The sequence below is a fragment of the Cryptomeria japonica genome, chromosome 9 (assembly GCF_030272615.1).
Source record: "Cryptomeria japonica chromosome 9, Sugi_1.0, whole genome shotgun sequence".
Lineage (NCBI taxonomy): Eukaryota > Viridiplantae > Streptophyta > Pinopsida > Cupressales > Cupressaceae > Cryptomeria > Cryptomeria japonica.
The window spans coordinates 211,023,806-211,035,325 of record NC_081413.1 but is presented as its reverse complement, the minus strand read 5'-3'; the positions used below and the strand labels follow the sequence as shown (position 1 = coordinate 211,035,325).

General features: G+C 35.1%; 1 protein-coding gene across 1 annotated transcript; it reads left to right on the top strand.

Annotated features, from left to right (window-relative positions):
• Positions 1 to 2,386: 2,386 nt before the first annotated feature.
• On the top strand, positions 2,387 to 4,070 carry LOC131044579 (3-ketoacyl-CoA synthase 1-like). Its single transcript, XM_057977934.2, has one exon. The coding sequence runs from the start codon at positions 2,412 to 2,414 to the stop codon at positions 3,855 to 3,857; it is 1,446 nt and encodes a 481-aa protein (XP_057833917.2). The 5' UTR covers positions 2,387 to 2,411; the 3' UTR covers positions 3,858 to 4,070.
• The last annotated feature ends 7,450 nt before the right edge of the window (positions 4,071 to 11,520 follow it).

Sequence of the window (11,520 nt, the reverse complement as noted above, 5' to 3'; positions counted from 1 at the left end):
CAAAAATTTCTCTCTATAACCTTCCACAACTTTTTGGTGAACCTATTGCCCACCAAGGTGCAATTGCTAGTTTTTTATTTCTAGGAAAGTGGTAGAGAAATCGATATTACATGTTCTTACTATTATCTCCCAAAACTAGAAGAATTCTTTGAGAGAGCCATTCAATAAAAAGTACACATCACTTGATTTGCATATATATTTGTTTCAGGCTTCATTGAAGACAGAGAGAAGAAAATAGACAAGTATTTCCCTATGAGAAAGTATACAATTAGAGTCTAGAGAGTATCACTACTTAGGTCTTGAACTTTAGAATTCCCAATCCATTCCCATGGGTTTATAGTTTTGATAAAGTAAGATTTAAGTGTTGAATAGTAGCTTTGATAAATTGATAATATGATTTAGTGATTTGGTAATACAGTCTTTTTCATTGGTAGAAAATCTTATTTATTGAGGATTCCAAGGTATCTTGATTGTATTATAATTATGACACATGTTTGTTAGTACTTTTAATTTTGGTATTTCTTACTGAATCTACAATGAAAAATGTCAAATAAATTGATTTTTTTCAATTTATTTTCATTATAGTTACTCGTAGTTGCAAGTGGTTTGCATATTTATATTTGTGTTTGTATAATACATAATCTACTTGCGGTCCCTTATTTATTTTAAGTGGTAATTGTTAACAAATTGAATGAAATACTAGTGTGGTGGAGTGTCCAAAGCAGTGCAAGGCACTATCTTCAATTTGTTTTATATAATATGAAGAACTTGAGAATGTCTTCAATTTCACAACATGCCATATTGCCTATTCTAGAAACGTTGTACTATACTTCTCTTCTATTATTCATTTATTTGTTCTAAAAATGTATCTTTCCCCTTGCTTATGTTGGATATCTTCATTAAATAAAATAAACAATAAAATAATGATTGGTGATCAAATTAAGGGGATGACAACTGAAATTTTGATATGTGTTTGATAGGGTTATCTTGGCATTCTGAAACAATGCTTGTGGCCTTTTGCAAATATCTTAGAACTTTATAAAAAAATACTTAACACTTAAGTTACTTTTTACACAGAAAACAAATGAGTCACATCTTCCTCTAAAAAAGTGACTCTTCTAGCAAGGATTTTGCCATTTTTCACTAGCACATTGTTTCACCATTCGCTACCTCATGAAACAACCTCATTGTGTTTCAAGTTACAAATGCATTACTTCAAAATGATTTCTTGTAACATAAAAGAAAGAAAATGAAAATGCTTTAGCCAAATGTTCATATTCATTATTTTTACTCAAGATTGTTTTTTTAAAATTGGATGTTTCTAAGATACTTCTTAGGCATTTCTTATTGGTTTCTACCTTCCTTTTGAAAATTACCCTAAGACCATAGCTTTTCTTGCTTCAAAATGTAAAGATGCTTGAACACAGTTGTAGGCTTCGCATAGCTCACCTTGTCTTTTACCTTTTGATATGACTTTCACGAGTTGAATGATCAGTCAAGAACATCGGTGTAATTTAAATGCACATTTCAAAATAACAGATAAGAGATTAAAGATTTATTAAACAAAATTAGATCTCAGTTAGGAAAATAAGATGGTTTTTCTCCTTTAAACCATTTGAATAATCTTCGTTCAAATTTCAAGTATTGTGATCTTTCCAAGTTAAACTTCTGCCCCTTTTTAGAATCAATCATGATTTTAAGAGAGAAACATTTTAAGTTACAGGTTCTTCCCTACAAGCTTGGGATTTAAGTTAATAGGTTCTTCCTTACAGGCTTGAGATTTAAGTTAATAGGTTCTTCCTTATAGGCTTGAGATTTAAGTTACGAGGTTCTTCTCAGATGTAAATGTATTTTGTTTATGGGTGCAGAGAAAATAATATGTGATCACATTATTTACTGTTTTGAGAAAATGTCTCTCCTAGAGACTCCTTAATGTAATGACAATTATTTATTTTAATTTACTATTGTGAAAAAATAGTTTACAAAGATATTTTTATTCTTTCTATGCATATCTTTTTCTATTCAAGAGACATTAATTTACTCCACCTAATATATTCTATTTTTGTATGAAAATATAATTTGTTAGATTCTATTCTTCTTGAAGTAAAACCTCATTAATATCATATTGTTCTAGATAATCAGTGCACCTCCTTTTTGGCGGAGGTGCTAGTTTTATTTATTTAGTTACATAGATAAATGTCCTTGCATTCCACCAAACTATTTATAACAGGAAGCGATAGCTCGCTAGGACCACCTGGAGGTTGTTGACATCTTTATTAAGAAGTACACTTGTTGTTTAACGAGAAAGCTAGTCGGAGGCCATTTACCACTTAAATAGAAATGGGCTTGGGTAGATATTTAACCAGATGTAACGGATCGACCAGAATTCGTCTTCTTACCAGAAAGCCAATATGAAGCGTTGGGTGGGTTTTGTATGCATGCTACTGCTGCTTCTCCGCAACAGTTCAGTGCTGTCGCAGCTATGTGTGGCGACGGCGCTGGGGTGGCTGCTGCTTCAACTCCTCGCCAAACAAAGCCGTCGGGAATGTTTTCTTGTGGACTTCACCTGCTACAAACCGCCGGCGGAGCGCCAGGCTAACGCTGAGTTGAGCATTTACGTTTCATTTAGTACAGAGCCTATCATTCCAGAAAACCTGAAATTCCAGTGGAAAATATTTCTCAGCTCCGGTCTGGGAGAAGAGACTTCGCTGCCGCGGTTCATTTTCAAAGAGGAAATGGTGGCGACATTGGAGGAAGCGCGTGTGGAGATGGAGGAGACCTTCTTCGCAACGGCGGCCGACCTGTTTGCCAGGACGGGTGTCACGCCGCAAGACATCGATATACTCATCGTAACGGTCTCCACTTTCACGGCGGCGCCGTCGCACGCGTCCGTTGTTGCGAACCACTATAAGATGAAGGAAAACGTGAAGACGTTTAATCTTTCTGGCATGGGGTGCAGCGCCGGCGTTTTGGCGGTGAACATGGCCAAAGATCTGTTGCTCGTAAATCCGGACTCGTACGCCCTCATCCTCTCCACCGAGAACACAACCGTCAATGCAAACTACCCCGGCAAAGACAGAAGCTTCATGCTCACCAACTCCCTCTTCCGAGCAGGCGGCGCCGCCTTGCTTCTCTCCAACAAACCGCAAGACGCCGCGCGAGCCAAATTGCGGCTTCTCCATTCAATTCGGACCAATGTGGCCGCCGCCAACGAGGCCTACGGTTGCATATCTGTGACGGAGGACGATGAAGGTGTCTACGGGGTCCGTCTCCGCTCTTCTCTACACACAATTGCTGCCAAGGCCTTGACTACCAACTTAGCCAAGCTCGGCCCCAAGGTTCTTCCCTTGCGCGAGCAGCTGTACTATGCCTACAATTGGCTCTGCATAAATTTGTTGAAGATGAAGGTGGAGGCCTATGTTCCCAACTTCAAGCTGGCGTTCCAACATTTTTGCGTCCACCCGGGAGGTCGCGGCGTCATCAGCGGAATCGGGAAAAGCCTGAAGCTAAATGAGTACGATCTGGAGGCGTCGCGCATGGCGCTTTTTCGTTTCGGCAACACATCCGCCAGCGGCGTGTGGTACGAAATGGCGTACTTGTATGCAAAAGGGCGGCTAAAAGTGGGGGAGCGCGTGTTGCAGATTGCGTTGGGATCGGGGTTCAAGTGCAACACCGCGGTCTGGGAAGTGGTGAGAGAAAAGCATCCTTTGGAGAGCAGCTGCTGGGACGAGTGCCTTAACAGGTATCCCTGCGATACCAAAAAAAACTACACTGATGATTTCTGTGACCAGTGGTTAAGTCCTGTCACCCCTAGTATACAACCTACTTCCAACGACTTGGACACCAACACTACCTGACTGCGCCGATATATATCTTATTCAAATGCTACTACTATTTCAATTTCGTATAAATCTACTGAATTGCTATGTAACGTTCATCCTGTGTACTCTTTCTTTTAAGCTTTGTTTCATTCCGAGGCCCCTTCAATGGAAAAGAAATGGCCGGTTATATAATGTAGTAAATTCGATTTGACCAATTGCTAGGGCCAATGGGATAGCGAGGTATCTCCATACCCGTATGTATTCTATTCTGATTAGGTGTATTTGGTTATTACTATTAGATATAGTTTTCCATTTGATTCTTGTTGTCTAAGTGATGGTATAGTTTTTATCTGCAAAATATAAGTCTTATTTTACAACTCAAATTGTTAGAGTATCCTAATTATTTGCTTATGACGCAGATTTGCCAATTGGTGGAGATGTTTCCCCTATCTTTAATATTTTTTATTTGTATACTTTCCATAGTGAAGATCATGCTAATGATAGTGAGGAAGAAGTGAATTGACAGCAGGCAATCCCGAGCAAGAAAAAGGAAAAGATTGCACAGATTTTAGATCTTAATCTTTACAGCTTTATCTCAATTTTTTTGTATTCGTTCATAGTTTTTTATATTTATCTTTTTTTTTAGCTATGTGCAGACAATCATATGTAGTCCTCTTCATGGTTTCAAGTGTCCAGAGATTGTACAAGTTGACGTTAGTTAATCCTGCTTTTACCGTTATGCTGATTCAGTGCCCATTGTGTCAGAATCTGCAGGTTGTAAATTGTCTTACATGTTAGTTTAAAGATTGAGCTTGGTGGAAACCGTCAACCAGTAATTTTCCTCATAGTTCATAACTCTTTGCTAAAAGAATTAGCATTTGCAGATTTCACCTCAACTTCAATTTTTATAGTTAATGTCTTTTTTGCTAATTTTGCAAGATTTTGAGTGAAGAAGCTACGAACAATCAACATCTCAATGCTACAACTGTTGAACAGCTTAAAATAGTATATCGATACTTATAGTATTCGAAACAAAGTTGATTCCTATAAATGACTCTATAACTGCCTTTTATTGAAAAATATTTGATACAATACTTAGTGTAGACACTCATTTCCATCCACTTACTTAAATAGATATTTGATATTTATTTGATTATTAAATTATAGTTCAACTATTAATTAAATTAACATTTAATTAATTCACTTTAGCTATGTTCTTCTATTAATTAAATATATGATTTAATGTATTTGATTTAATTCATTAAACTATGTTTTGACTTTTAATTAAATAAACAAAACACATTTGTTTAATTAATTCATCTTCTCCTAAAACCTCCTCTCTCACATTTAAATATATTAATATCTATTTAAATCCCTTTATCCCCTCTCACATATAAATAAATTAAAATATATTTAACTACCTTTATCCTTCCACATGCATTTAAATTAAGTAATTATCTTATCTAATTTAAATCCCCTCACCCACTTTCATTTTATAGAAAATGCAAGTTGCACACTAACCCTCCCCTTAATCATTTTGAAACCCCTTATCATTAGCCTAATCACCCCTTAATTTTTTGCACATTCCTAAATCATGGGATTAAGGAGTCACTTGTCAACCATTAAGGCTCTTACAAAGCCTTCAATGCCTTCTCCCTTTTTACAATCAAATTCACATGGGTTTTGACCATCCTAAACCCCACTTTAACCCTTGCACAATCCCCCAACCCTTGGTTAAAGGCTTACCCATTAACCCAACCATCCATCGTAACCCTCAAGTTCCCTCAAGCCTTTAAGGCTTTGTCCATTTGCCTCTCAAGTCTTTCCTTGTTGACACTTGTCAACATGTGATTGCTTGAGGAAGAGCATATGGATTGAGGATCATGGAATCCTCAAGCAATCTTAGCCCCTCTTCAGCCAATCAATCTCAACCCTCTATTGCCACAATTTTTCTATAAATAGAACCCTTTCCTTCATTGTTGAAGAGGACTAGAATCATCCATATGCATTGTTATTTTGTTAAGGATTTGACTACTTTTGTAGGAGGGATTAATATCATGTCTTAGCTCTTTCACTAGTTGGAATTGTTATTTGACATCAAATACTTCATTCACATCTTCATTCAAGACTTCACTATCATCAATATTCTCCCAATCTTCATTTGACATCCTTGTGTTGGTTCTCAGTATGAGAGAAACATTCATAGTAGTAGGATCTTGAAGTGGAGGATGACACGTAAGAGAAAATAGCATGGGAGCATCATGGGGAAGTATTATGTTAATTTAGCTGATTATTTTCCTAACTAGTTTGGTAATCTTCTTTGATATGTTATTGAAATGTTTTGAGTTTGTTTTGTCTATGGTTGGACTTGTTATTTAAACGAATTCATGATTGATCTTCCCCATCTCCATTTAGATAACATCATTTTAGTGAATCCGATGTGAAATTTCTTAAGAGTATTTGATAAGCTTTGAATTTTTTGTTGATATCTATATATGGTTGTTTGGGTATGCTTTTCAAATCTACACTTAGATTTTTCATCTAGGTGGGTGTGTTCAATTTTTGTTCTTTCTTATGAGCTTTTAGCGCCCACCATGGGGCTCGAACCCACAATCATGCTTTCATCGATCGAGCTTCAATTTGTCAACCCATTCATTGGAAACGTGGCTATTTGATCAACCTATGAGAAGTTTCTGGAGGTTATTGCTAGGATGAATGGTCTATTAGGCCATGTTTATCATCTATTTGCATTACAAATCTATCATTATCGAAGCTTGATGTTTTTCCTTCAAAGAACTTAGGCTGGTCAAATTTTTGAAAGTTTAATTTTATTTGGAGCTCGTTGACAATTCTTTGGCTTGATCCCTAGCCTGTTCTCTGACTGTTGTTTGAGAATTCTCTACATTAAAGGTTGTTGTTGCAATTGATTGGGCTTCATTTGTGCTTCCATCTGTTGTGTATAATTTGTTGTATCGATCTTTATGGTTTGTGGATCGAACTATGTGACTATCAATATGTGTCATTTAGAAGGCAATTATATGTGCATGTTGTAACATTGCAGCCACCAGCTATTGGCTACGTGGTAGTATTTCCAATAGTTAGATCACTATTCTTGCATTGCATGCTAGAGCAAGATGTTGCCAAAGGTGCTAGTGCACAATAGAAATTCAAATCCTGCGTTCCACAGTTGTACTGCAGACAATGGCTATCAGTAATCATATAGCTCCCATTAGCAACAAGTAGACAATCATCCAATGCATATTTTAAAAATCTTGAAGAGAAAGATGCAAGAAGCACAATGATGATATTCCCAACCTTGATAGTAGTTATCCTTCATGCATTAATAGTCATGAGATCTATAACAGTGGTCCCATACTTAACTCCTAATACAATAGCAAGCCCTCAACACATAGGTGGAGTCAAATTTTTTTGGAGTACAAGCACCTGAGTATAGTGATATTTTATTTTGACTGGTAGTTGTGTCATGATGAGCCATTATTATAAGTGTTGGTTTGAGTTTTCTGAAAATTATCTCTGAGAAATTTTAGAGAAGAACAATTAGGTTTAAAAACAAATTGAGATCCATGATGACTAATCACATCTAGAGGAGATCCATGTTGACTTCACATTCCAACAAGAAGAAGGAGGAGACAAGTAGAAGAATTAAGGAAAATTGTAAGAAAAACAACACATGATCTTTTGTAAGTGTTGAAATGTCTACCTCTTCAAGTCAATTTTTTTTAATTTCTTTTGATTTTTGATAACCATCATCTAACAAGGGTCTAGTTGCAGCATATCAAGGAGGTTTTCTTACAAATATTTTGCAGGTATTTCGAGGCTTCAAATTTTCAATCTTTTCTTTAATCTTTTAATTGTGCAAATTGACCAGTCTTAGGATAGTCGGCTTTATTTTGCACAAACAAAAGGGTTTTAAAAACAATAATCACTTTGCAACAATTGGGTTTTAAAAAGATTACTTTGCTACAAATTGGCTTTAAAAATAACTCAAACTTTCATTTTGGAGACGGGTTAAAATGAACAAATAACATTTTTCATTCTTTGTTTTAAGAAAATAGTGTTTTCAATTTTACACTTTCTTACAAACGATAAAAAGAACAAACACATTTTTGTGATGTTGACATAAAAATAATATTATGCATGATTGACAACTACAAACTCACATTTTGCAATGAAGGACTAAGAAGAACAAGTACGTAAATTGTGATTGGTTCATTTGCATGTTTCGTTAGCTTAAAAACCATTTTTATTTTTAGAAAGGCCTACCAAGGGACACATCACCCTTGGGATGAACTTAAGTAGTAAATACTTTGAGCCATTATAGAAATCAAGTGAGAGAAAAATTTGTAGCCTTAGGTCTATCTATTCCTATAGTGTAGCTTTCTGAAAAGACATATGGGTTGCATCATGAGTTACTAGGCATTGAAGTGAGTCACTACAATTCTAAAGCTATATGACCTTATATCTAAACCTATCAAACTGTAGTTACATAAATCTGTCCATTTTAATTAAATGAATATTTCCTATTTATTTGATTAAAAATCCACTAGCCATGAGTTAATTAAATTAACATTTAATTAATTCATCTTCAAAATATTCTTCTATTAATTAAATAAATTATTCAATTTATTTTAATTAATTCATTAAACCAAGTTCACAAATCAATTAAATGAATAAAATCTATTTATTTAATTAAATCCCCCTATTCCTCTTTTAAATAAATTAAATTAAACATTTATTTAAATCATTATCCCCCCCTCCACTTACATTCTCCTAAAAATGCAACTTGCACACATTTATTGAAATAAATTAATTTATTTTAATTAAAACTCCTATTTTCCCTCACCCACCAAACTCACTTGCAATTATAATCTCCTTCTAGATTCTTCTAAACCCTTCCTAATTAGCCTAATCCATCCCCTAATTATTGTCACATTCCTAAGCAACTTGGAGTTACTTCTCAAAGACTTCAAAGTCTTTGAAAAACATTTAATGCTTTGTGTGTTCAACAATTTAACCTCCAAAGTCTTCCAAAACCACTAATGGCTCTTACATGACCATTAATGGCTCTTACATAACCATTTATGGTTAATTCAACTTGTCTCCTCAAGCATTTATCGCTTTGACTATGTTTATCCCCTTTTTCCTTTGCACAAGAGTTTATCCATTGGATAAAAGCTTTATTCTTTAAATAAAGAGTTTATTCATTCAACTAACCTTGACCTTAACTCCCAAGGTCATGTCAAGAATTTAATTCTTATTCCCTCTCCTCTCAACCTATCTCACATTGACACATGTCATCCTGGGATTGGGTTGAAAGCTCTCACATGGATTTGAAATCATTCAATCCTGACCCTTGTTAAGATTGCTCAATCTCAACCATCCAGTGTTCCATTTTTCCTATAAATAGAGCTCATTTCTTCATAATCTAGATCTTGAAAACTTGTATGCATTTAAGCTATAGTGAATTCTAGAGAGCATTTAGCATAAACCACTAATATCTTGTTGAATCTTAGATAAAATAAATTATTTTAGCATCAATAGCATTTAGTACTAGCTTTTTTATTCACATTTAGAGCAAAATACTTCAATCTCAATCCTCCATAAGCATCCATAGTGCAAAAAGCTGCTGAGAGCTACACTATTTTGGAACTTGGAGAGGAGAGGAACAAAGCAGAAGAAATCAAGAGCATGTTAGGAGGCATTTGGAGATGCCTCATCATATTTATCTTCTTAGTTAGATATTTTGTCACGCTTTTGATATCTCTTTTGAAATGCCTGTTTAGATTAGTTTTTGATTGATTAACACTAATGGTTTCTTGTGTGTTGTGTGTTATTTATCATCCACTAACCTTCCCCTTTTGTAGAGCATCATTTGGTGAATCCGACGTGAATCCAAACACCCAAAAGATCATTTATTTTTTACCAATAACATGTTTGAATGTTGAAATTGTCACACAGGTTGCGCTTTAGTGCTTTTGATCACATTATAGCGCTATTGAAACTTATTGTTGTAGCGCTATTGTTCTTACAATAACGCTATTGTATCAAGTTTAGCGCTATTGACATTGTTTGAGCGCTTTTGACCCTGTTTTGGCGCTATTAATCCTGTTTGAGCGGTTTTACCTTCCCTGTCATTTTTCTTCTTTTTGTGTGTTTGTGTTAAATAGCGCTTTTGTTTAAACACAGACTAGTGCTATTGTAACAGAACGTTGTAAAAAAGACTTTGTAATCGAAAAAGTGAAAATTTTTAGGCTTGTGGAAGCCCCCCTTAGGTATGGATTTTACTAATTGGTTATTGTTTATGCAGGCTTAAAAACTCACCTCTTTAAAATCAAAAACTTTATTTTGGTGTTTGAAGAATTGAACAAACAAACTTTCCCTTTCTTTCCAGTTAGGATCACTTATTTTTGGTGCCTTAAAACTGAACAAAACAAAATTTGTTTTCTTGTAAGTTAGGAAACACACTTTATTTGGTGCTTAAAATCAACAAGGCAAATTTATTTCTTGCATCAAACTAAAGAATTTACAATCCACATTTCAATTTTTGGTGCACATAAAATACACAATCAACATGTTTAAAACTTTTGCAAAGTGATTTTTCTTCATGCATACGTGCTTCAATTTTAGTTGACCAGGATTTTCAAAATTCTAGTTTACTCAAACCTTTGCATTTGATGTTAAAAAGAACACCATGAATGTTGGAGCAACATCTCCAAATAGTTAGATCACATTGCAATGGCAAGTTAAAAAGAACAAGTGTTTTCGTGCTTGGTACACTTGTGCAAAAATTTGCTCGAGTGGTCCTACTTCTAACACACACTATCCTCTCCCTTGGCTTTTGTGGTCCTAGGTGCAAGACAAAAGTGTTAGTAACACTCAAAATTTTTATCTTTTTAAGAGAGACCTACCAAGAGACACATCACTCTTGGGAACGACCTCGCGCAGTAAATCCTTCGAGCCGCTATAGAAATCAGGTGAGAGCAAAAGCTGTAGCCTTGGGTATAGCTATTCCTACACTGTCACTGGCTGAAAGGACAAATGGGCCCCACCACTAGTTACATGGCTCTTAAGTGAGTCACTGCAGAATGAACTTATATCCAAAAACATCAAACATGAATAAACACCTTTAAGTAGTAACCCACCCATTCTATTGATTGAGGATATTTGCAATATAATTTAGTGCAAGAGCATAGATGGTTTTGCTCCCAAGATACTCACCATACATATTTCCTTGAGTAGAAACATAGCTTTTTGAAAAGTCACTTGTGGCTTGATAAAAGTGGTGACTCCCCCATCATAGGGATCATCTATTTGTTATGCTCGTGCAAGACTTAGTATATCACATCCTTACCTGCCACGGTAGGATTCATAAGGTATGTAGTACCAAAGTCGAAGAAATATCAAGATGTGGGCTAAATTTATCACAACTGGCCAAAATTTGAAAGAATTGAGTTTTTATCATTTATAGAAAAAAAGTTATGTGTTTCGGGAGGCACATCACTCTTAAAAAATGTAGTTTGTTCGAAAAAACTACTTTTCGAGGGAGATGAAAAAATTTAAAAAAAATACTTCAAAAAATATATATAGAATCTCCAGACAAAATTCTACAAATCACTAATTTACATCATCTTCAAATTCTTAATAGTTTAAAAGTTATAGTTGTCGGAAGTTGAAGATT